At 44.8% G+C, this 27,144-nt stretch overlaps 2 protein-coding genes across 5 annotated transcripts in view; one reads left to right on the top strand and one right to left on the bottom strand.

The window, feature by feature from the left end:
* Positions 1–4,701, top strand: part of LOC310877064 (kinesin-like protein KIF13B) — a 42,041-nt gene extending 37,340 nt beyond the window's left edge. The window contains 2 exon segments of the mRNA XM_083790735.1: positions 839–2,927; positions 3,126–4,701. Coding sequence (XP_083646861.1) covers positions 839–2,927; positions 3,126–3,370 — 2,334 coding nt within the window. The 3' untranslated portion in view covers positions 3,371–4,701.
* Positions 4,702–5,578: 877 nt separating this feature from the next.
* hmbox1b (homeobox containing 1 b) lies at positions 5,579–27,144 on the bottom strand. Of its 4 annotated transcripts, none has more exons than XM_083790939.1 (10): positions 26,897–27,144; positions 23,551–24,288; positions 18,479–18,564; positions 18,264–18,374; positions 16,192–16,345; positions 15,004–15,086; positions 14,755–14,850; positions 13,625–13,719; positions 10,566–10,649; positions 5,579–9,845 (listed from the first exon to the last, which is right to left on the bottom strand). In XM_083790939.1, exons 2-10 carry the CDS (start codon positions 24,279–24,281, stop codon positions 9,702–9,704), a joined length of 1,584 nt encoding a protein of 527 aa, XP_083647065.1. In that variant the 5' UTR covers positions 24,282–24,288; positions 26,897–27,144; the 3' UTR covers positions 5,579–9,701. The 4 variants fall into 4 exon arrangements, with proteins under 4 accessions (XP_083647065.1, XP_083647067.1, XP_083647066.1 ...); XM_083790941.1 differs by having other exon boundaries at positions 13,625–13,716; XM_083790940.1 differs by having other exon boundaries at positions 23,551–24,285.

Raw genomic sequence — 27,144 nt, 5'->3', positions numbered from 1 at the left:
TAACACCTGTGAAGGGAAGAGGCCCGGAAATAGTTAGTTATTCTGTGTGCATATACCCTATTGTGTGCAACTCACAGGGTGGGACGGTCCTGTGATATGACATTTAACCACTATATTCTTTTTTTCTCCCATCGTTATCAGCTATTTGGTTTTAAGATTAGGCTCAGTCCCCTCCTGTTACTTGATGCTGAATCCGTCAAATAACTTTTCTAATTATTCAGTAACCTTACACGTTCTCCATAGTCATCAAAACCACTGTTTCCGAGAGTCAGCATTCCGTATCTGGCAACATTTTATTCAGTGCTGCACTCTGTCTCATACGTTGTGATATTTGACTTAATATATAGTGGATTTGATTCATCTTGAAATCAAAGGGCCTTGGAGTTTCTTTTGAAATTCAGGTGTAATCCAGCTAGGGCTGTAACTATCAATTCTTTTCTCAGTGATTATTCTATCAATTAAATTTTCCATTAAGAATATATTTAAACTGTAAACAGGAAGTGGGCTTATAAACAGGAAGTAGGTGTACAAGCCATATTGCATATTTTTGTCAGACCACAGGATAATGTTATAACCCACCCAGCCTAATTACAATGATTTAAAAATAAAATAAAATATGGTTTCAAAGTCATTATTAATATATTTTAATAAAAAGAAATAAAAATATATTTTGGAGGACTGTGGAAGTGCACAGTACATCATTTTATTGGGGCTATAAACAGCGGCAGGTATAGTGTCTGTCTCTGAGGTATCGTGAGATTTCGTTATTTGTAATGCTCCATGCAGCACTTCCAGTCACTAACAAGCCCCCCCCCCCCCCCCCCCCCCCCCCCACCAGGTTCCCATGGAGGAAATGGTCCTTCAGGAGGTGGAATCAGAGAGCCCCAGGTGTGTGCCCATCCCGCCGCCAATCATCCCAGAGACGGAGGTCTCCACCCCTAGCCCGGAGAGCGAGGCCTCCAGTGGGTACATATCCACCAGCGTTTCCACGGCAACACTGTCCGACATGTACACGCTGAGCTGGGACCTCCCTCCATTGTCCAGCAGTAACAGATCAGAGGGCTCTGAGCCAGCGGACCTCCCTCCAGTGTCCAGCAGTAACAGATCAGAGGGCTCTGAGGCAGCGGACCTCCCTCCATTGTCCAGCAGTAACAGATCAGAGGGCTCTGAGCCAGCGGACCTCCCTCCATTGTCCAGCAGTAACAGATCAGAGGGCTCTGAGCCAGCGGACCTCCCTCCAGTGTCCAGCAGTAACAGATCAGAAGGCTCTGAGCCAGCGGACCTCCCTCCATTGTCCAGCAGTAACAGATCAGAGGGCTCTGAGGCAGCGGACCTCCCTCCATTGTCCAGCAGTAACAGATCAGAGGGCTCTGAGGCAGCGGACCTCCCTCCAGTGTCCAGCAGTAACAGATCAGAGGGCTCTGAGGCAGCGGACCTCCCTCCATTGTCCAGCAGTAACAGATCAGAGGGCTCTGAGGCAGCGGACCTCCCTCCAGTGTCCAGCAGTAACAGATCAGAGGGCTCTGAGGCAGCGGACAGTGAGGATGCTCAGGACACTGAAGACACGAGCAAAATCCCCTCTCTCGATCTCTCCATGGCCACAGAAGAGGAGTCTGTGCCTGCCGATCAGTCGGAGCCTCAGATCAGACCTGTTATGAATGACGAAGCGGCTGCGGAGAGGACAGAGCCACTCCTAACAGAACCTCCTCCTCCGTCCGAACCACACTCGGCAGAAACGAGCTCCGCTCTGTCAGACTCTGACGGCGAAGGAGACGAACCACAGAGCCAGCTTCCCACAACATCACAAGAACACCTGCTGCATCCGGACCAGTTAATCATTAACTGGTCTGACAATAAAATATACGCAGAGGATAATCTGTCCGTGTCGGATCAAGAGGACCCGGTTCAGTCTGCATTGGTTGAGTCGGCAGAACCAGAAGAACAACCCAGCCATGGTGTGGCATCAGAACCAGCTGGCTCGATCGAACAAGAGTCAGAGGTAATAGCTGACGAGTCTGATTCAGAACAATTATGCAATACAGAAGTCCATAAAGAGACATTAATAGTTCTAGAGAAGGAGTCAGAACCACCAGTTCCAACTGAATCAGCATCAACAGACTCAAAACCACAACTCTCTCAGACAGAACCGGGACAAGCTGAAGCTGAGACGAGTGGATTGGAAGCAACACTGCTCCCAGCCCATCTGGAAAGTGAAGCAGGTTCAAGTCTGTTGAAAACACCCGTAAATCTTCCACCACTACTGCAGCTACAACAAGACCAACCATCAAAACATACTGAACCATCAGCCCAGCAAGACTTGGCCCAGACCACAGCAGTGACCCTGATGCCTTCTGAAGACCCAGCTGCTATCCCTGCCGTTTCTGTAGATTCTCCCCCAGAAGAGGCAGAACCAGCCCAATTCCTCCAAGTAACTCCTCCATCTCCAGAACCATCTACTGCCCAAAATGTCGCCTGCACCCCAGTTTCAACCTCAACCCCAATCTTAACCCCAGCTACAGATACAGTCCCACCTCAAACCACTGCCTCTGTCCCTGCCCGCATTAGTGCACCTTTAACACCATTTAAGCCTGCAGTGAGTCCCTTCAAGATCCAGAAGGTGAAGTCGTTCGACATCAAGTCCTACCATCGCATCATGGGCGAAGAAGGTGAGGAGAAGCCGGGGCTGATGGGTAGGGCCAGCAGCCTGGGTGTGGGTCTCAACGTACCCGACCCGATGGAGAGGCTGGAAATCATCTCCGACTCCGAGGACGGAGGAGGCGGAGCCGCTTCCACTGTCATTCCTGACTGGTTGAAGGAAGGGGAGTTTGTGACTGTGGGAGCCAATAAGAGTGGCTGCGTGCGTTACGTGGGACCTACAGACTTTGCAGAGGGCATCTGGGTGGGAGTGGAACTGGAGGTGCCAGCAGGTGAGCCTCGTGGTGCTTCATCCTCTCCACCCTGACACATTATATAAATTATTTAAATTATTAAAAAAATGCAATTCATTCATTTGAATGGCTTTGATTTGCTTTTTACATCCAATCTCATCTTCATTAACATATTTTGCATAAAGGTAACCATTATTTGGTCTTACATTGATCTTATTCTCGTTGTTTTCTCTCTAGGAAAGAATGATGGGTCTGTAGGCGGCAAGCATTACTTCCACTGTAACCCTGGTTACGGGGTGCTGGTGAAGCCTGATAGGGTTACCCGGGGTGGAGTCAAACGGCGTCGTCAGCAACAGAAACGCCATACCGTCAACCTATCAGGATCCAGCCCAAACCTAGCCGCTCTCACAGCATTGGCCAAGGGGGAGGGGGGATCATCCAGCCGCAATAAGGGAGAGAACCGGAAGTCTTGGAACAACTGAAGCATGGTTCTCTTCCTCACCTTCTCAGTACTCTGTGCCCACTCAGCTGTCATTCATACACCTCCACAGAGTGAGCGTTGTTTGATGAATTTCAGCTTGTGCCAGCCTAGCTGAATATAAAGTAGTAAGTATAGGTTCCCAGCCTTCCCTGTTTCTGTGAGGAGAATGACATGCTTGACCTATCAGAAACATTCTGGGGCACAATATACCCGGTAATCATGATTTAAATGCATATTTCAAGGTCTGGAGAAAGAAAATCACAAAATGTATTTGGCTTTGGTTCGGCCACCTGAGACAAATGGGATAAACCACACTTGGCACTTATACAAGTGCAAACAAAGCCTTTATTGTGCTATTCTATACTGACAAAGAATTATGATGTATTACTGTGTTGCTGCTCTTGATTTCAGCACTGTCACTGACTTGTGCAAAAATATATTTTGACATAGCTTAAAAATATGTGAGCTGAGCTACTTAGTGTTTCGTTTGATTTATCGTCTAAGCCTCAAACGCTGACACCTCAACGGTACATCATTTTACAATTATTTGAACTGTATATCAGCAGATGATTTTGCACCGGTGTGGAGTCTGGAAGAGCTGAACTGCTCAACACCCACCCAGCCGTCATTCACATTTTCACAGGTTCAAACTGGATGGTGATTATATTCTTGTGCCTTGGCTGTTCTGCAATTGCGCCTTTGTAGTATAAAGCCTGCGTTGCACGCTATGTCACGCACTGACAATACCAGAGCTACAAGCTCAAAACGCATCGTACTGTGACGTGTGTTGTGGGCTTATAGATTGGCAATTTGTTGGTGCGAGACACGGCCACCCAACTACTGTAAGTCCAAATCACCCGTAAGTTCGTAACGGTTCACTGTACTGGTACTGTGCATTGAACAATATGTGCGGGAACTTGTCCCGGGCAGATGTTTGGAGGTATGAATATGTATTCGGTTTATCTGCTGCCGTTTTGGAAACGAACAATATTTTACACTCTTTTGTGCAAAGATAAATTACCAATTGTGAGGTAAGTAAGGGGAACTCCATTTCTACAGAGTGGTGTGTGCGCTTTGGATAAAGGGCTATTGTTTTATCTATGTGATGGATGTGAGGATAATTGGGGGGCTTTGGGATTTCAATAGTACAATTGCATTGATGTTTGTTAATTTATGTCTAGCACATTTTTTTTACTTCAAGTTGATTGATTTGACTGCCTGAATGTTTATTTATTTTAAGATGGAGACAGAATATTGTTAATGAAATGAAGAAAATGAAATTCACCTGTTTTATATAAATGATGTTTAATAAACTTTATTCTGCTCTTGTCAGCCATGTTGTCACTTGCTTGACAATCTTAAAAGAATGTGAACCATGTGCCTTGATGCTTGCAAGTAGGCTAGTTGGCTAGAATGTATTCTGTGTTTTACACTATGCTATTGATTTAGTATGAGAAATCAATTCTATGTCTAGGTTTCCATACGCCAAGACTGTGGAAGGGATCTTGGAATGTCAGGTATCACATGTATTATTAAAGAGATTAGATTCATGAATTTGATGCTGTGTAGTCTCTCTAGGTTGTCCTCAGAGCAGACGAGCCCTCCATCGTCACTTCCAGTCATCCCGGGTCTCCATCTGACCAGCTCATTGGTGCTTTGTGCTCCTGCGTCTTTCTTGAGAAATTGACACCAGCTACCTTACAGCATTGTTTTGAAGGTATATGTTCAGTAGATTGCATGAAAAACAGTAAATAGGATAGTTTGTTCAGTAACCTCCCTGTCTCTTCAGTGGTAGTCTAGTAAAACTGAAAATATATGTTCAGGTTGGGATACTATGTAGGCTAGGTGAGCTATATGATTCATTATATTCTATATCGGACGGGATGGGTTATCTTAGCCTTCGACACTGAATGGGTTTTCGTATTGGTATGGGGTGTATTGTTGAAGTGGGCTAACTCCATTTCACATTATGTAGTTACATTGATTGTCCACCAGGTTGTGCACCTGCCTGGATAAGCCATTTCCCCAGCCAGGAATGTTTTGAGGAAGCAATATAGTTAGTTTAGTCAGTCCACTTAATAGTTTCACATTTGAAAGATTAACTTCTACAGAAGAAAGAATAAAAACAAAAGATTTCTGCTACTACTCGATGCTTGTTCTGTCGACACATTGTAACAGCTCTAATTTGGAGCCTACAAGAACACAGACACAATTTCACTGATATAGCTTTATTCTCTTGTACAGTATATATCATACTAAAATAAACACAAGTTAAAAAAATGAACAAAGAAACTGTACAAAAAATGTATATTATACTACATCTTAATTACAGAACAGTCTACTGTCCAAAAAAGGCACTAAATTCTGAAATGGGCAACACAGTAAATTGAGAACGCAACTAGATTTGAGATCAATAACAACAGCATTCAGTCTTCTTATTCTGAGCTATAATGAGGATGAAACTGATGGGTGGTGTTTTTCACTGGAGATACAGGACATGTAGACATCTCAACCCTGGCAAAACCACAAGTAGACACCCTTTCAGAGTAAAAGCACGGCCACTGCAGTAAGCACATCAGGTAGGGGAACAAAATTAAGTTTCTTTAGGTTGGTCTTGCTCAAGGAGATTTCAGTCCATTATTTCAGAGTAGTCTATTCGTTTTCTTTAGTGTAAATAGAATAATCTTACAGTTTTGAACAAATAATGGTGATCTTTTCCCCCTGATCCCAAATCAGTTCCTCAGTCACACAAAAGCCCAGATACAGCAAAATACTACTGGAATAAACTTCCACACTAAAATCGTCAGTGTCCGTTTAACTCAAGAGAGTGTACAAATGTAATTTGCTTACATTTGTACACTCGAATGAACACTGCAGATTTGACTGCGGAATGCTCCATTGACGTCTCCGATTTTGAAGGCAATTAGAATTTTAGATTTTAGCTATACAGTATACCGGTATAGCAACATATGTTTTTTTTTTCAGAGAACCGTTGGCCTCAAGTCTAAATGGATGAATACACTAACTTCCTTTGATACTGTGGGAATAGGCAGCACCTCCAGTAAATCCACTCCGTACTACTCATTCCTTTCAATTCATGATGTGAATATAAGTGTCTGAACTACTATAGTAGAGTGTCTGAACTACTGGCTGTTTCGGTGAGCACAATGACGGACGGTTGAAGACTACTTTATGCTTTGGTGAAAAACCTGTCAACTGACACTTTTCATTTTTTTCCTATTTTTTTCTTTTTTGCAGAAGCATAAATTAGGCTTTACACTTCAAACTCAGCCAACGGAGATCATTATTTTCAATAAGGTGCATTATCTTTCATTACACAGAATAGCCTGCTACCTCAGAAGCAAACAGGGGAGACTCTTGTTCAGTCGACAAAAAGGGATAACACACAAAAATAGTGGAATTGATAATACAAAAATAAAAGGTGGAAATAAAACTTAAAAGGCAAGATTAACTTAACAATAAAAGTATGTTTCATTTAAAAACATAATATCGTCATTCTTTTTGCACAATACCTTAAAAAACAGAGTATAAATACAGAGTTTGTCTTTTTTTTTGTTTAGTTATTTTGTTATAATCTTTCAACTCTTTCTTTTTGCAACACAGATCCCAATACTGGGTCACTGCTTCAGAGCGTCGTACACTGTAGCAACAGAATTCAACTTAACCACATAAGCCCTATATTTTCTAAATCTTTCAAAATATTTGGCTAATTCTTCAAAAGATTTGGAACATTTTCCTATAACATTCCCAAAATAGGTATGCCAGGGTTAAAGTGGTTAACATCAGAGTGTCGTACACACTGAAGCAACATAATTCAACTTAACCACATAAGCCCTATTTTCTAAATCTTTAAAAATTTTGGCAAATTCTTCAAAAGATTTAGAACATTTTCCTATAACATTCCCAAAATAGGTATGCAGGGTTAAAGTGGTTAACAGCTTCACTAGACTAGGGACAGGGAGGTATTTCAACAAGCAGCGGGCTAATTATTTTTAAGACAGATAGTAATATAGAATTGTGTGAATTAACATCTCAAATATTATTCACAATCGGAGATCGTGAATAATAGTTTGACAAATTCAAAGTACATGAGAATTTCTTATTTTTACCAGGATGATCCTGCTTAATGAAATATCCCCCTAGCTTTCCAAAACCATCATTGAAGCCTACTTTATACTCCATGTAGTCCTCGGTGAAAATGACAGTTCTTTTTGGCAAGCAACAGTCCTGCGATTATGGAGCATAAACGAAGCTTAAGGCAGGGGGGTTTCTTAAACTCAACCTGGGACCTCAGTGTAAGAATTGTATTCTCGTACTGGGGCCTAAGCTGCTGAAAACAGAACCAGCAACAGGCACCCCATAAATTGAAGATCCTTTCTGTCTAATTAGCGTACAATATGACAGATTATCTCCGACCAAAAATGTTTTTTTGGAAACAGCCTGGGGCAAAATGCGTACAGGAAGTAATTTTAAACATAAAACCTTTAAGGTGTGTTTGATTCTGTTTCATGTGATGCGTCTCTAACGTTGAGGCTGTTTTTGATTGCCATGGCAAATTAAAACAAGCTTACCCCAAGTTATTTCTCTTTTCTTCCAGTAGACATTATGCCTCGTTTTATACCAGTTTGATTAAAAACAAATCCTCTGAAAGCACATTCTTTAGGCTATTATAAGAGGCAGCGTCATAGAACAAGTAGTAGTAAATAGCTTAGGAGGGGGTTCAATATAATTCCTATTCGTAAAGAACACAGGCCGGCTGTAGTGTCAAGCCACAAACAACGCCACACTGGATCCAAGAGGCTTCAATGAACGTGAATGGGGAAAAATTAAATAAACTATGCCTAAAAGGAGTTTGTAGAATTCACCTTGGATACACCAGAACAACACCTCATTGGAAGAAAACAGGGTTCTGAGACTGGCCTGTGGCGTTCAGGTCTGCGGCTGATTTGTCCTTTGCCTCAACATGGTCTAGAAACCGGTCTAGAATCGGCCACAAATTATGAGCATCGTGATTTTACTTAAAGCATATTTTCCTTTGGCATTATTTAACACAAGTCATTTTGTTTTAGAAAGCTTCATATCAGATAGCTTAAGTCTGAGTAATTATCACATTGACCCAAATACATTTTTAGCCTGCAGGAATTAATACAGTGTCACTGGGATGCTAAATAGAAAGCCATAATGGCTGCATTAGCCATCTGGGCTCACAGTTTAAGAGCGTAAAGTAACGTATGTGTAAGGAAAAGAAATAAAAACAAAGCTGCTATCGAATAAATACCTTACAACTCCAAATTAGTTTATAATTTTTTCAGTCAAATTGAAAGTTCACGTGGTCCTCTACACGTCCAGCATGTTTCCTGATCCTTTGGACCCTGAAACCCATCAAAAACCATTCCATGGCTTAAAAGTCTGTTTTTCTTGGTTCCAGAAAAGTTGAATTTGAAAGGGCTTCATACGACAGCAGTACAATGTGGTTAAAGAAAAGTTCCCAAAAAGGAATGATAGTTCTAAGAGGGGTGGGAGAGGGTGACTGAACTGGCCGATCCATCCATATGTTATAGTTCTTTGTCCCCAAGCGGGGTCTCTCCATTCATTCATTCATCCGTCCATCCATATGTCCATCTCTCTCTCTCTAATATATCCATCTTTCATGATCTGATGGCTGGAGGTCCTTGCTGCTATATTGATGATTTACACAATGAAGGTGGGGTTGGGGTGATGGGGGGTGATGAGGGTAGCACACCATGAGGGAGTGTAGTTGAGAACCGTAAGAACCATAGATTTATATACAGTATAGATTAAACTTGAGGTTGAAGTTGCGGTGAGATCAACTGAGGATTGGCTCAGACCGTCAGGCTGGAAAGGGTGAGGAGGTAAGGAGGTAAGGAGGGAGAGGAGCAGGAGGAAGAGCGTGACTGAGGAGGAAGTGGGGTAGGAGGAGGAGGAGTGCGAGCAGACAGGAGCCACAGTTGGGGGGCATGAAGGCCCATACGGGTCCCGTCTCCTTCTCGCCGTGGAGCGTTTTCGGAGGTGAGATGGTAGGATGAGGGCGGCTGTCAGCCATGTGGTCGAGGTTTACGATTGGACAAACACTGCAGTTGGGAGGGGCTCAGAGATGAAGGGGCCAGTCACCAGGAGTGACCGCGTGAAAGAAATAATCTAATAGATGACCGATAAGAATTTACTAAGTATAATTTTGCCCCCCCAGTTCCATTACTTCTCCGTTAGTCTTCTCTGCTTCCCGTCCTCCTCTCGTACGTTCCCACTTCGCTGTCTCCCGCTCTCGTCCTCCGTCCCAGTTCCTGTGCAGTTCATTCGTCCTCCAGGGACTCGGTTTTGATGTCGCCGGGCAGGGCTCCTGTTCTGGACAGAGCCAGGATGGTGTGATTGACGGCTGCCATCTCCACGGCCAGGGAGATGGGGTCCTGGTGTTCAACAGGCCCTGTGCCGTCATCCTGGTGGCGAGAAGAGGAAGGGGAACGGAGAGACTGATCAGAGATGGTGTAGGATCTGAATGCATGGAGTAAAGAAGAACAACACTAGAGCACTTATGCTCAGACCTCTGCCAAGGTATCAGCAGTTCTGTCTGAACACATTAGAAACCTTTTTTTTAAGTATTGCAGGCTTGCAGTGCTATGTTTCTGCTGTAGAAATTCCTCATGGGTTTCTAACTTTATGATCTTTATATTATTATTAGATCTTTATTTATCTTGTTGATGTTACTGCTTGCATTTCGCTGCTTGTACCTAGTGCCACTATCACTACTAGTGACCATTAAACCTTGATTCTTGTTCAGAAGTTAACTGCATTTTTGTGACAGGCCACACCTACTGCCATGCCCCCTTTTGTTAATCAGTTCCACTACATTTTATGCAAATCTGGTCTTAACTGCTGAAGATATCCTGCTAACAGAGGTACAAAACACTACCGCTTTGGTGCAATGTCGTACGAAGATGTGCGAAAATAGCCGATCTACAAGCTCACATATCAACAAAAAAAAAATCACCTGCATACAGCCATAGAGATGTGGACTCTTGATTGTTTTCTTTGTCACTTCAAATACGGTCACCTTCTTGCTTTTCTCAGTTTTCAACTAATTAAAGTAAATAATTGAGTCTCCCAGTCCAGATAGATACATACTATGTGTGCATGTTACGGTGAGTGTTGAGGTGTACCTGTGTGGGGGAGGTGGGCTCCAGCCGGTAGAAGCCAAACGGTCGATTTAGAGGTCTCTTTTCGAAGTAGGGCAGGTCACAGGCCTGGAGAGGTTTCAACAAGCATGATCAAACAGTTCACGCTCCATTTAGGGCTGACCAACCAAAATTTCAGAACCAATTACTTAAATCTTGCTCATGCATATTAATCGAATAATCAAGAAGCATGTTTCTTTACTGTGTTTATCAGAAAGCATGGTGAATGGGAAATGACTGCTCAAACCTGTAAAATATACTTTGGTGTCACAAACCTGGAGAAGGTCATATCCAACTAAACACAACTGATCATATTTAATACCTGTATTATACTTTATTGTACAATGGCTGCCACCAGTTACATCCTTTTATTTGTTTTGCAAGGTGAAATATTTTCATATGAGCTTTAACTGCACATAGAGCTGGGCATCACAGCACGACATGTTGTGACTCTGAGCTTGTAGATCGTCTATTTTCTATGCTGATACTGGAAACCAAAATCAAGTTGACAGCTAGCTCACTGCGTCTTTTTTTACCTGGTCTAAGTGAATTCCAAATATTAAAGCCAATCAAAAGAAAAAATACAATAGATAAGTGGACAACGCTAGTAAATAAAGATGATAATCACTGGGTTATCGTTTAAATTGCTCATATAAACGTCTATCTTCGTTTTCTAATATGCAGAGCTTCAGTTTGTAAAGCAGAGAGGGAGGCATGTTGTAGGAGAATGAATAAAACAGTAGCTGGACTTGAAGGGAGCCTGGGTACTGTACTGTACTGTATGTGTATTGTGTACTGGTGTTGTGTTGATTTAGTACAAACCGAGTTTCTAAAATCAATAAAGTCCACTAATGCACCATGGAAGACATTTCTTACTCAGGCAAAAGACTGCAATGTCCACAAAATGAATTCTGCTTTGTAGTTTTAATAATCCATTCGTGAACAAACGGCTTCACCTCTCTTGGCTATGGTTTGTTTTTTAAAACATTCAACCCACGTCTGTCCTTTTCCCCAATTACCTGTAGTACATACCACTTATAAAGTCAGCAAGTACCATGTTTTCCCAATGCAATCTTACCGAAGCAGTACTGTACTGCACATGCGGACAGGGGGTTGACTGGCCACAGGCTGACCACGTATGCAATTTAAGCCTGATTTAAGCAGTCACTTGTTTCACCCCTGTCTAAAAATGTTAAGTTTCTGTAAGTTTATCATCTGTAGCTAGCCAGAAATATCTTTAGTTTTTGGAAACTATACTACGGCTCAACCCCCATTCTACATCCGATGCAGGGATACCTCTATACGGAACCTCTTCTCTGAGCTAAGGGCGTGGAGTGAGGTTCCACATGGAGCTAGGGGTGGCCCTATTGCCCAAAAGCAATAAAACAAAAGAAAACATACTAATATCATCATTATTATTATTATACTGAGCAAATACATTTCCGGTCATTTGACATATGGCTCAAGTGCGTACAGTCAAAACTGGGAGGAGTAGTGCGTCAAAATAAGTTACTCTAGAAATAATAAATAAATAATAATAATAATAAAGTGTTACAATTACAATAGTCTGGCAACCATACTAATAACATAATGTACCCCTCGCAAAAAGGCTACAGACTCTGTCATGAATGCAGCTCTTTGAGTAACACAATCCTGCAGTGGGTGAGGTTTTACAAGTGAGTTTTGCTCGTCTGCAACATTGACATTGACAATGACATAAAATCTTATGTTCTACTGCCAAAAGTGAGTGCTTGAAGTGCCAGTGTTTTAGTTAAAGTGTGAGCTCTCTCTCCCTCTCTCACTGGAGGAGCTGACATCAGCCATTAATAGTTACGTCTCTGAAGTGCCCGCAGGTTTCTCTCACTCTCTCTTTCTCTCTCTTCTCTCTGCACTGAGATCTTGGTCTCATCTTTCCTACACATCCTGCCACAGATTCAACTGAAACAGGTGATCAGGCCTGACTAGGGACTACCACCGATTGTGCATAGCATGATATGACATTATATGATTTTCCTGTACAGACGACAATTGAGTGTGTTGGAGTTTTATTTAAAGTAATTGTTTGGCCTTGATGATGACTTTCATGACCATCATACCTTATGGTGCAGGTGTGGCATTATTACTCACCATGGCAACCACCACAGGGGGGGTGGTTACTTATTTATACTTAATGAGTGATGTTACCCAGGTGTGCAAGGGGACAAGCCAAACAGTTTTTGACCGTGATCTTGATGCCATGCAGGTCGGCGTTCAATGCCTTTCGTTTGAGTTTCTTGTATTATCATTTTGATTGATATGTACAATAAATGGATTGACATATCCCACATATGATACAATTCTCTGGACATTGAATTACTCAAGCATATGTCTAAATCCGACTCAGCCCAGTGTCTAGCTACAGGTAAAGGTTCTACAGAGTGTGTCAAGTGTGTAATAATGGCCTTAAATTATGTGTTCATTTAAGTGAGATGCTGTATAAATTAACATTGAGGATTTGACTGTGTCCTTCAGTGCAGTATCTATGTAACAAAGATTAAAATGTTTACACTCTTCAAACGCTACATGCCATTGTTGCGTACAAGAGGCAACAATAATTCATATATCTAGTCAATGAAAAATGGGTGTTGCTCATGAACTGACATTCAAGTACTTGATTAATGTGTCTGGCTGTGTGAACAATGGCTGTTACATGTAAAATCACACCTGTGTGAACTGAGTGGTGCAACTCCCCCCCCCCTCCTCTCCTCCCTCTCTCTCTCTCTCATTAGCAGGCAACAGTGCAGCACTAATAATATCTCTCTCTCTCTCTCTGGCACAACAGCACCCCTACTGGTAGTCAGTCGTACTGGTGCTCATGAACACATTGCTGTTCATGAACACGTTGCTGTTCCTTCACTCAAAAATAAATAATAGTAAAATGTGCATGATGCCATACAACACAACATTCAACACCTTTTGTTTTTTGTGTTTAGGTGCAAAGTATGAGTACAGTGTCAGGAAAGCTTGCACACATGAAGGTGTGGAAACTTCAAACCACGCCTTACCTGCTCTGAGAAGTCGTTTCCATCGATGTCGTCGCTGTTTGAATGTCCTCCAGGACTCTGCACGTCAATGCCATGACTCTCTAGGATTGTGGCTTCTTAGAGGAAGAGACAGACAGTCAGGACGACTCTGTCAACTTACAGTAAGTTTGCTGCCCCAAGCCCATATTACCAATATTAGCCCTGCCCCAAGCCCATATTACCAATATTAGCCCTGCCCCAAGCCCATATTACCAATATTAGCCCTGCCCCAAGCCCACCGTACCAATATTAGCCCTGCCCCAAGCCCACCGTACCAATATTAGCCCTGCCCCAAGCCCACATTACCAATATTAGCCCTGCCCCAAGCCCACCGTACCAATGTTAGCCCTGCCCCAAGCCCACATTACCAATATTAGCCCTGCCCCAAGCCCACATTACCAATATTAGCCCTGCCCCAAGCCCACATTACCAATATTAGCCCTGCCCCAAGCCCATATTACCAATATTAGCCCTGCCCCAAGCCCACCGTACCAATATTAGCCCTGCCCCAAGCCCACCGTACCAATATTAGCCCTGCCCCAAGCCCACATTACCAATATTAGCCCTGCCCCAAGCCCACATTACCAATATTAGCCCTGCCCCAAGCCCACATTACCAATATTAGCCCTGCCCCAAGCCCACATTACCAATATTAGCCCTGCCCCAAGCCCATATTACCAATATTAGCCCTGCCCCAAGACCACATTACCAATATTAGCCCTGCCCCAAGCCCACCGTACCAATATTAGCCCTGCCCCAAGCCCATATTACCAATATTAGCCCTGCCCCAAGCCCACATTACCAATATTAGCCCTGCCCCAAGCCCACCTTACCAATGTTAGCGCTGCCCCAAGCCCATATTACCAATATTAGCCCTGCCCCAAGCCCACCGTACCAATATTAGCCCTGCCCCAAGCCCATATTACCAATATTAGCCCTGCCCCAAGCCCACATTACCAATATTAGCCCTGCCCCAAGCCCACATTACCAATGTTAGCCCTGCCCCAAGACCACATTACCAATATTAGCCCTGCCCCAAGCCCACCTTACCAATGTTAGCCCTGCCCCAAGCCCACCTTACCAATGTTAGCCCTGCCCCAAGCCCACCGTACCAATGTTAGCCCGTCTCTTGATCTCTTTGCGTCGGTTAGCAAACCAGTTGTAAACTTTGAGGGAGGTCACTCTCTCCAGATCAGACAGCTTCTTCCCTACAATAGACACGTTACACAATCATCAATTGAGTGAAAAAGCACAGAGCAAATATGTTATGGACACGCAGCGTGTAGGCTTGTAGATCTGCAATTTACAAATGTTTGCCTATTTTTGGGATGCCATGTGGTTACGGGTCTCTTCTGGGTTACCTGGTTTTTGGATGACTGCATTGCATGCATTTGCGATCTCCTCTCTCTTGGCCTCATCTGGGTACTGGTTGTCATTGAAGTAGCTGTAAATATCACAAGAGAAGAAGACACATGTTCATTCAATGTCATTTAACAACATGGGGACAACATCAACAAATTAAGAGTTGTGGTAATTGAAACTGTGGTACTGTGGATTTTACTTTGGACAGGCCAATTCGCCTTTCACTCTATTTTTGGGAGATTTGAGTGACATTAATGTCACAAAGCATTGTGCAGACTGTGAAGGATAGAGACCAGAGGCAACAGTGCACTTGCATACAGTTGTTTGACAACAAACTAGATCCAAATCGAGTTCTACATGAACAATGGTGGCTCTATTTTTCACCTATACAGTAAACGTTTCTGATAACATATTAGTAGAAATGTTTTGCTTATTATTTATTTATTTTCAATGTCTAGTTTAAAAGTTCTATAATATTCAGAAGTTGGTGTGGGTACGTGCTGTGCATGGGTATTTGTTCTATATCCTATCCCATTAAGTTAATGATAATTGTGTCTTTTATAATGTGACGAACCCGTCCTCACACATCGTGGTTTTGTTTATTTTGTTAAATGTGGGAATGTAACAGTAAGTAAATTAGACTTGGGCAATAAGGTTCCACCGTGAATTTAGCTTTTTTAACGTTTTTAACCAATGATGGTAAAACGCTTACTCATTACATCTGTACACAAGAGAACAATTCGCTTTAGGTCTACGGGCATTTTCTTTCTTTTTACTGAATCACTCTCGTGTGTGGGTTTGAAGGCATCATGTGACTCCAGTCAACACCCGTAAAACACACAGTATGTTGAAGATGGTTTTGTTGCTTTTATTGTTGAGCTGCCATTCAGTGTAAACTTTACTCAATTCCTCATGGAAGTACATTTTCGGTGGTTAGGTGACCACCGAACTACAACATGACGTCACGAGCCGCGGTGAAGAGCAAACCACCGCCACCGCTCCAGCCCTTCTCTCTGTTTTTACTCACCACCACTCAACGTTATTTCAGCTCCGGTGGTCAGCTCACCACCGGAGCTGTGGTCACCTCACCACCTAAAATCCAGACTATGAATAGGCCTTAAGAGAGACAATGACTCCCCCTCTGTGCCTCTTCTGTGGTCTCTCCCCTCGCATTCATTGTTCCTCACCTCTCCATCACGGCGAGGCACTCTTTCCTCCAGGTGAAACGGCTTCCTCTCCGCAGTCGGAAGGTTCCAGGGGCAGTGGTAATGGGGGGTGGGGTTTGCCTCCACTCCATTTCCTCAAGAGCCAATGGCGCGGGTCGCATGTTTAGGGTGGCACCTATAGGACCGGAAGTAACAGAATTTTGAAGATTCAAGCATTTACTGTTGCATTCAGGAGGATACATGTCTTAGGACAGATGTTGACTTAACGATAATGAGGCATGAAACGTGCATATTTAGTTGTTTCGTATATCTAATCAGATATGTTCTGATTAGATATGTCTAAATCAACCTCCAGTTATGGAGGTTCATTAAAACATCAGGACCGAAGTGACTGAACAAGACCTGAGTTATACTTAGATGTGTGCGAGTGTTACGCACCAAAAATAGCCAATCTCACTCTCGAAGTAGCCACGAGCTCACAACAACTCGTTGCGGTTGTGAACTTGTAGATCGGCTATTTTCGTTACGCGACACCCACGGGCAACTAAGTATAAATCAGGCCTAACTGGATCAAGCTTGTTTTGGTACAGTTTTGTGAGGCTGGTGTGAACGGGGCATCAGTTTCTCCGCAGCAGTGGTGATGTACTGTAGTCTTGTAAGGGGACTTGGATAGGGATTAGAGGGCTGGGCACAGTCTGGCCATAAATAGCATAGAGCTGACGATACTTGGCAGAGGTCCACCGAGAAACATGCCGCAGAGGACAGAGAGAGAGATGTTAGCTATCTTGTTATAAGCCTGTCATAAACCACAGGCCATGTGCCATTCAGAAGCATTTAGAAAGAGAAGTTAACTTTTGATCCATGTACATTGTACAGCAAGGTATACATTCAACATTAAAGGACCACCATACCGGCGGGCTGTCATGTTTAGCCGACTGACTGCAACTCACCACATACGGGGGGCCATTTGACAAAGCATGCTGTGGTTTGATTAAATTCCAGTGAAGCCATTAGATTCCATTCATTTTAGTACGGATATTAAACGTGCAGAGACTTGAAACTTGCTTGAGATAGGTGATCCAAAAGTGACCGTATCATTGTATTTTAAATTAGTTGAAAGTGCAGATTGATTTAGAGAAACGACTGATTGATTAGCGAACAAACCTATGACCCTCTCACACAAGCCCCTCTGAATACAAAAGCTATTTCCACTCTTCGATAAAAACAAAACATAGTCCCTAAATAAGAATAATCGGTTGAGTAAAACACACTGAAATCATGCAATGCTCAGTCTATGAAATGAGAGTTCTTCATAAGGGTCAATCCCAGCACAGCTGTAAAGGGTGATTTATAATTAGTTGTGCGCACGCCGAAAATAGCAGATTGGTCTATTTTCGGTATGACACCCTTAGGCCCAAATTGCACCAATGCAACTCCTTGCAACTCCTTGCAACAAAACAGTTTTCAGGACATGTCACACCATTGCACTTGGATAATGGTTTCATGCAACTACATGCAACCATTTTGGTTGCAAGGAGTTGCCTGGCGAATCATTGGTGCGGTTTGGGCCTTACACTTACTTACACAACTAAATATAACCCAGACTTTCGCTAGGGGAAGGGGTGCATGTGTGTTGGGCCAAAGATGGCAGCCCTAGGGGAAAGGGTGAATGTGTGTTGGGCCAAAGATGGCAGCCCTAGGGGAAAGGGTGAATGTGTGTTGGGCCAAAGATGGCAGCCCTAGGGGAAGGGGTGAATGTGTGTTGGGCCAAAGATGGCAGCCCTATAGGGGAAGGGGTGCATGTGTGTTGGGGCAAAGATGGCAGCCCTAGGGGAAAGGGTGCATGTGTGTTGGGCCAAAGATGGCAGCCCTATAGGGGAAGGGGTGAATGTGTGTTGGGCCAAAGATGGCAGCCCTAGGGGAAAGGGTGCATGTGTGTTGGGCCAAAGATGGCAGCCCTATAGGGGAAGGGGTGAATTTGTGTTGGGCCAAAGATGGCAGCCCTAGGGGAAAGGGTGCATGTGTGTTGGGCCAAAGATGGCAGCCCTAGGGGAAGGGGTGCATGTGTGTTGTCTGGGATCCGCGTGTTGTACCTGGGGTGGTTTTCTCCAGCGTGTACCAGCGGTAGAAGGCCCTCTTCTTCTGTTCGCTCAGGTCGGAGCCATGCTGGAGCAGCCAATGAGAGATCCTGCTCTGGCTAATGGCTGAAATGACAACCAAGAGATGAATAACATATTTGCCCAACATGTTTCATCTTTCGTGTGCGTGCGTGCGTACGTGCGTGCATGCGTGCGTGCGTGCCACTAACCAGTGACTTGTGCCACCACTGCTTGAGAGATCCTCCTGTTCCCCAGAAAGGCTTTGATTTCCTCCTTCACCATACTGCTGTCCCTCCTGCAAAAACACCAGCATTCATTATGGGGTTTGCACATTTGTTTGATTTTGATAGTACCGTGGACAGTGAGATAGCAGAGCCAGACAGAAAGGAGGGCTTTAACATGCGACACAGGTTTCAAGACAGATTCTAATCTGTTACATCGCTAATATGTAGTAATCAAGCTTTAAATAAACTTTTCCCCGTCTGCTAAGGATTATTGGTTTATACCCAGTTATCTTACTTAATAACTTACACTTCATTTGGTGGAGCTATAATAAATACTTATCATAAACACATAAACATACAGGGCTGTGTGTCTGCATAGTATCTGGCCTTAATCCAAAGTGCCTGGGTGTATGGAGGAGTGTGGCTGTCTGTTAGCTATAATAAATACTTATCATAAACACATAAACATACAGGGCTGTGTGTCTGCATAGTATCTGGGTGTATGGAGGAGTGTGGCTGTCTGTTAGCTATAATAAATACTTATCATAAACACATAAACATACAGGGCTGTGTGTCTGCATAGTATCTGGGTGTATGGAGGAGTGTGGCTGTCTGTTAGCTTGGACCTCTGGGTGTATGGAGGAGTGTGGCTGTCTGTTAGCTTGGACCTCTGGGTGTATGGAGGAGTGTGGCTGTCTGTTAGCTTGGACCTCTGGGTGTATGGAGGAGTGTGGCTGTCTGTTAGCTTGGACCTCTGGGTGTATGGAGGAGTGTGGCTGTCTGTTAGCTTGGACCTCTGGGTGTATGGAGGAGTGTGGCTGTCTGTTAGCTTGGACCCCAGGTGTATGAAGGAGTGTGGCTGTCTGTTAGCTTGGACCCCAGGTGTATGAAGGAGTGTGGCTGTCTGTTAGCTTGGACCCCAGGTGTATGAAGGAGTGTGGCTGTCTGTTAGCTTGGACCCCAGGTGTATGAAGGAGTGTGGCTGTCTGTTAGCTGTCTGGGTGTATGGAGGAGTGTGGCTGTCTGTTAGCTAAAACTATCTGGGTTAGAGTCCCAGTTGTTGTACCACCAGTTTCATGGGGGTCAATTCCCCCTGATATTGTAGGTTTGAGCCGCCTCATATATTTATTTCTCTTTAATTTGTTAAATGTTTATGCATTATATGATTGGATTGGATCCACAAACAGTCAGCGGTACACACTGTGATTTGCCAGTGGTCAGATGGGATTTGTGTATTCAGACAGCGTTGACCTACTACAGTATCTACATTACGCTCTCGCTGGCATTGCGACCTGTTGTGTTGTGAGTTACTCTTCGCGAGCAACATGTCATTCCAAGTATAAATCAGGCAGATTTGAATTGCATTCCAAAGCACCTGGAAATGTGGTTCAAATCTGATTGGCAAAACCTTGAACGACTGGAATGCCAGGCTAGGAATCTGATGATTCCAATCCGAATGGGCCTGAGGCCAAAAATCGGATTTGGGATGCCAGTCTGAACATGGCCTTTTATTGATTGAATTGAAATATGTATTAACAGTTTGCAGAATTACAGTACATTTCAAGCACAAACTCAATACAAAGACTGTTGACTGTGAGTGGATGACCCAATTAAGCATTACACTTGTTTACAAGAGGGTCCACCATGTTCAATTCATCAAAACCTCAACCTAATACAGCAATTGGAAACGCTGTGTGGACTAATAGAGTGCATTACATATTCGATATAGACTGATCCTGCAGGGATGGCACTGCCCCCACAGCCCTGATCTTTGTAGAGTTGTCATGCTCAAAGGACAAAGCCACATGCCATCCACGGCATCTATTGAAATTTAAACAATTGTATCCCCGACATGTGCAGCGGAACGGCAAATGCACCAAAGTCATAAGCTCTCTCTCTCTCTCTCTCTTCTCATTGGCACATCTCTGAGATGAAAATGCGTCACGGCTCTTGACATCCAGCATCAATATCCTCCACACCAGCCTCCGAGACGCGGCTAAAATTAGACCCTCAAAAAACGCTGCTTGTATCGACACCACTAAATCAATGTAGCACAAGCTGCTGTACAAGACCGGGGGGAGAGATAGAGACATGATTAGAGAGAGAGAGAAGTGGAGGAGAAGAAAGGAGGAAGAGGAGGTGAGAGGAGGGGGAGGAGGGGAGCGTGGTGGGTGCCAACCGAAAAAGCTAACCCCTGCAGAGAGGGAGATGTGTGCTTTCAAAAGAGACAGGATCAGAGGGACATCGTGGGATAGCTGACAAGCAGCGCCTGTGTGGTTCCACCCCCTCCTCCCACCTGCCCGCCCGCACACACACACACACACACACAGCCCTGGAAAGAGAGATGTTTGAGAGCCCAGCCTGCGTGGCAGACCACGCAGAACACTACTTAACTTCTCTGCCTTTCTAAAAAGGACGCGCAATATAGACAGTGCATGGGGAGAGCAGATGAGCAGAAGGGGCCAGCTATAGTACAAGGCTGAAGATAGATTTCTGAGCTATAAATGCCCCCTCTTGTTCCCACCGTATGTCCCACTCCAGGGGCAGCTGACTGAAAGTATAGGCACGCACACAACCATAATATTTCCTTTCAAATGTGTGTGTTCATTATCCACTTAAGTCCTATATACTTGTCATATGACAAACACCAGAAATAGCCCATCAAGCTCACGGCACGATAGTAAGCCTTGCCAAGCCATGAGGCCCATAGGTCCTATCTCCTGTTTCTGTAGTGTGAGGGGACATGATGTACAAGTACACCCCCTGGACATGATGTACAAGTACACCCCCTGGACATGATGTACAAGTACACCCCCTGGACATGATGTACAAGTACACCCCCTGGACATGATGTACAAGTACACCCCCTGGACATGATGTACAAGTACACCCCCTGGACATGATGTACAAGTACACCCCCTGGACATGATGCTATAGTATGTCGCAGGGAGTTACCCCCAATCCGGCCCTTGATGATGAGTGCTAAGCAGGGAGGCATTGGGTCCCAGTCTTTAGTATATGACCCAGCCGGAGATCAAACTCCGACCCCCCCCCCGCCCCCCCCCCCCCCCCCCCAGTCCCAGGGCGTACACTCTAGTCTAGCAACCACGAGGCCACTGAGCTGTTTTCACGTCACGATGGACCGCAAAAAATAATACAATTATTAATCCCTGCGGGACCCAAAATAGGGATGTTGGTGTACCGGTATTCAAACACATTTTGGAACCCAGAAATAGATATTGAACATAGACTATATTTTGGTCACTGAAACTACACAGTCTGCCATGCAACAATAACCATACATATTTGACCATCATTTTCAAAGATAAGTGCACTGTACCGATAAATATATGGCCTAAGTAGCCATTCGTAGCATGTGGTAGGGAATGTGATGTGTTATAATGTAATATAATGTAATGTAGTCAATGGTAATCATGTGATTCTGAACACTCTCCCCCGTGTGTGTGTGTGTGTGTGTGTGTGTGTGTGTGTGTGTGTGTGTGTGTGTGTGTGTGTGTGTGTGTGTGTGTGTGTGTGTGTGTGTGAGACCCTAAAGATATACCCCCGGTCGTTCAGGGTTAGACTGGTAGAATGACATGGACACAGTTCAATTAGGAGGAGAGTAGCCAGAGGTTCCTGGGATTATTGTTCCTCCATCCAGGGGTTGAATAGTTCTTATAACTCTCAGGGTCTCTCCTTATAGCTGAGTGGGTGATGAAGCCACAACATTAACATTTGAATAGGCTACCTGTTCGGTGAACAGGGAACGGGCAACGTGCACCCCCCCAGTGGCCCCAGCCCCCACCACCCCCGTAAAGGTGTGAGTCGTGTGACTATGAGGGAGGGTTAGCTCAGGGGTGCTATTTTGTGTTTCTATCTTCTTCAGGGGTGCTCCAGCTACCAGGCACCCCCTGCAGTCGTCGCCGCTGCCTCCATCTCAGACATTTGATTTGTAAACATTCTCATCAAACATACACCACCAAAAGCCATGGGCAGAAACAGTTGTTTCATAGTGTATCTGAAGGTGGTGGTGGGGGGGGGGGGATTAGCGTGCATTCGCGTGCACACGCACGCAATTCGTTTTTTTTTTTTTACCCTCTTTATGACCTAAATTGAACACAATCAACGGCCAATACTTTCATGTACAGTAAGGGAAACCGAGTTGGGCAATCACAGCAGGGCTTTACAGCAGGGATCATAACAACGCATCGCGGACATCCAAGCGGAAAAACAGCAACAAAAACAGCCAGTCAAAGTGGGGTTGATGACATCACAAGTCCGTGAGAGTGGGGATGTTGCGTCGTACTCACCATATATGGGTGTGACGCATGGGCAGAAATCCCATTTAGAGTCCGATCACTTTCCATTTCATTAGATCAAACAAAGGCTATTTGCAAGTAAAAGCAGAGTGTGCAAGTACTGTAGACCGCTACAAACTTTCAAATCTCAGCCTTTGTGAAAGAATGTTAGCAATATTGAATTATTAGGTTTAGCTATTTGCTTTTGGAGGAGAAAAAGTAGTATTTTGATGTATGGTAATGATTACTTATGCCTGTTATGGCAGTGGTGTCAGATTACATACATGTATACATAGGGGCATTACCTTTAGTCCACCCTGACACTGAAACATATACGTACGTCACCATCGTAAACTAATTATACCCTGGCATTGGTACATAATCTGCTTCCGTATGTCTGGGGCCAGCATATGACGTCATATCATATGCATTCTAAGGGACATTGGTACATATCTTCATCACGTCATGGGACATATGCTTCGTAGCATGATGGAAAACATACCTGCACGGTCAGCTTCGTGCCAGCATATGACATCATAACATATGCTTATATCATAGCTGGACATAGGAGGGGCTAGTGCCCCTCAAAAACAAACACAGGATAGACCCAAACTTAATCCCCAGTTATGCCCTGAGAGTTGCAACAAGATGCACAACCAAGTATAAAGCAGGCAAAAACGTAACTGAAAAGGTCTTTGAACTATTTGACCCTAACCTTGACCTTATAGCTATAGTGCATTTTTCAGTACTATTACTGACCTCATGAGTTCCTCCACCTTATCGTCTATATCCAGATCCTCATCAGTGGCTTCGAACCCAAAGGCGCGTGCGGCCGCCGCGCTGTGCACCGGGTACCGCGGCGGGGACAGCTTCCCATTAGGGGTGGCCGCCAGGCTGTCGCGGCCGTTCTGCGCCAGGGCCGCCAGCGACACAGGCGAGGGCAGGATGGCCAAGGGCGGGGGAGGGGGAGGGCCCGGCGGAGGGGAGGTGTTGTAGTTGTTGCTGCAGGGCGACAGCGAAAGCCCCCTGCCTCCACCTCCGCGGAACTGCGTCTGCGTGGCGGTGGACACTTTGGCGGTCAGGGCGCAGGAAAAAGAGGAGCTGGCGGCGGCGGTGGCAGCGCGGCCGGCGGTGCCGTTGCAGACGGCGACCAAGGAGGTTGAGGAGGTGGCGGCGAGCGCTGAGGCAGTGGTGTTGCTGTTGAACGACGCGGCCGCGGCCACGGCCACGGCGTTGGAGGCGGAGCTGTTGTTGTTGTTGTTGTTGCTGCAGCTGTTGGCCCCGCCTCCTCCTCCTCCCCCGTAGGAGGACGAGGAGGAGGAGGAGGAGGAGGTGCGGCGACCGAACTTGTCGCCGTGCTCCCTGTCCAGTCGTTCCAGCGTGTCGAGCGCGTGCAGGATCTCTTGCTTGGTCATGCCGGTGCGACGCAGCCGCTGCAGCAGGTCGATCTGCTCGATGGTGAAGCGCGGCTCCTCGCTGAACTCAGACATCCTGCTGCTGGACGGTGGGATGAAACGAGGTGGGACGGGACGGGACAGGACGGGGAGGAGAGGAGACAAAGAGGGAGTGAGAGCAGGAAAAGCAGGCGTGAGTTCAGAAGAGGGAGGGGAGGGAGGGGAGGGAGAGAGGAAAGTGTGGGATGCACAGGGGAGAGAGAGGAGAGAGAAAGTGGAAGCAAATGGGAGGTGCAAAGAGGAGGGCAGGAGCAATCGGCGGGATGGGGAAGATGGACAGAGTGTTGAGGAGGAGGGACGGAGGAGGCACAAGGGGAGGAGGAAATTGGAGAAAGGAGGAAAGCGAGTGATTGAGAAGGCAGGAAGAAAGTGTGTTGGGATGCAGATGTTGCAAGCGAGGGTAAAAGGGACAGAGAGACAGAGGAGTGAGCGTGCGTGCATGCGTGCATGCGCACGTGTGTTTGTGGGAGGGGGGACGGACGCGGGAGAGAGGGGTGTGTGGGAAAGAAATGACAAGATGAAAATAAAGAGCAGCAGATGAAGAGAGAGGACGACAGAAGCCAGACGTGGTGAAGAAGTGTGAAAGCGAAAGGGAACGGGGAGCGAGGGTGGGGGGGGAGCAGGGAGAGAGGGAATATAAAAATCAGCTATTTTTGGGAGCCGGCAGGCAACACACGCAGAGTGCCAAGAGTCACCTTGACAGCTGATGCTATCTTAGCATTCTGACTGCTGTTCTTTGAGAGCCACAACATCTCCTCTCTCCTTTAAGCACCACCCACGCTGTATGTTTTTCACAAGCACTTTGCTGCGCTCAAAATCAATGCAACTGAAATCAGACTGCGGCAGATTTGCCATCTTCTGTACCTACTGGGCTCATTCCGGTAATGTTACATGGTTTAAAAGGGTTCAATACCCCCCCCCCCCCCCCCCCCCCCGCACACACGCACACACACACACACACACACACACACACACACACACACACACACACACACCCACACCCCTCTTCTACAGATGTACTTAGCTATTATGCCTCAGGAGCATGCACACCCTTTAATATGAACTGGCAGACAAGTGATATGACTACTAAGCCTGGACTATTCATGATTATAATAAATATGGTTATAATGAATATGTAGCCTTACAGATACAGCTAAACTAGAGCATGGATGAACTTTTATTTTGCTATGTTTTATGTCTAAACCCTCTGGCAGTATGAAATGCATAAAAGAACATTCACTACTAAAGTTCCCCTCGCCTCGAGATCATCCTTAAGTACATAGTTAGGAAAACCCAATTCTTACAGAACACTATTTTAGCACTGGCAGTGAATCTTTTTCAAGCACAAGCAAAGCACAAGCAAAAATTGTTGCACCTCAAAACTAAGCATTAATCAACCTACAATGCAGGAATGGAGGTAAACTATACTATACAATGCATAATTATACTGTCCTGAGTTGACTGCAGCCAATTTCTTGTTTTGTTTTTCTCATGGTTATGTGCAGCATGCAGGCAAATACCATCCATTGTAAGAAATCATTACACATCCAGTTAAACTAGCTTGGTCAACGATTTACTCTGTTAACTATTCGATTTGCTCTGTTAACTATTCACTACAGTACAAGTGAATGGTGACTTGAGGCAAGTGCTGTTATTAAAACACATGGGCTATATGAAGGAGTGACAAGTTATAGCCTTTGCAGGCATATACGTTTAAAATGTTACCATTGTGAACTTGAGTAGTAGTAATAACGTATTTATTACGAATACATACATTCCGTTTTTTGGGTGGGAGAAAAGGGGCGGGGTCCTACCTCTGCTGGTTTTGACCGATAGAATGGCACATACAGTAGCGTTATCCAGACCTCGAGCAATACGCCCACTCTTCTATTGCGCTACTTTAAACAACCCCACATGCTTGACTTCAACACTGAGAAAATATTTGCATTATTGCTGACTGTTAGCAAGTTACTCTTACAAGCTGCAATGCAACAAAAATACGGCTAAATCCATGCACTCTTTCTTTGTGCACAACAGTTTCACCAATTTTCTCAAACGGGCTTAAATATATATATACTTATAGTCTTCTGCAAAACACCAAACTGTCCGATGAGGTTTCTCCATAACTATCTTTGCGATCAGCTAATGTATCATACATACAGTAGACAGTGTTGATATATAAGTTATATAAGGGGCCTACAGGGCAGCATAACAGCTGGCCAGCGTTATGCACTGTAGCTCAATGGTTATAAAGCATAAGTAAGCCATGCAATTGGCACTGCCAGCCTTTCACGCCCTTTGCCCAAAAAGCTAACATGAGCTAATGTTCACTATCAAAGACGACGTGTGGCGTTTAAGTTTGCAAATCAAAGAGCTTCTTTTTCCATTGCAGCTTTGGCACAGAAAAGGTTGGTTTTAATGCATTTATTGCAGCGCCGCAGTGGGGTCTATCTATCGATCAGCATCACTGACACGTTAGCAACTCAACATTAGCCAATTATATGATTCATAGTCCCTGATTATTAGCATGGCATGCTAGCCCTGCCAACATTGTTAGTAGCTGATGTTAGCCATCGTCGCTAGCCAGTCAAATGTTAGTTATTAATAACATCACATTCACGGTCGCACAGGGCAAGAATAAGATGACTTACCTCGGTTCAAATCGTCCCCTTATTAAACCATTTAAATTTGGAAATCTAACAGAGACCTATTGTGTTTTGCTGCAGTCGAACAATGGAGCAATTTTTACAATTGTGCCCCTGTCGACCCTTTTGTGAGGAATTCTAATCAGAGGCGAATTATTTGCCTCTCTGCTTTGTCTGTCTGACAACAGCCATATTGACAACTAACACCTCCGACTAGGTCTGAGGGAACTGTAGTTTGGCTTCGACAAAGGCCG

Source organism: Protomyctophum parallelum, assembly GCF_964188405.1.
Source record: "Protomyctophum parallelum genome assembly, chromosome: 19".
NCBI classification, from domain to species: domain Eukaryota; kingdom Metazoa; phylum Chordata; class Actinopteri; order Myctophiformes; family Myctophidae; genus Protomyctophum; species Protomyctophum parallelum.
The sequence above is the reverse complement of the archived record's forward strand: the minus strand, read 5'-3'. Positions and strand labels throughout refer to the sequence as shown.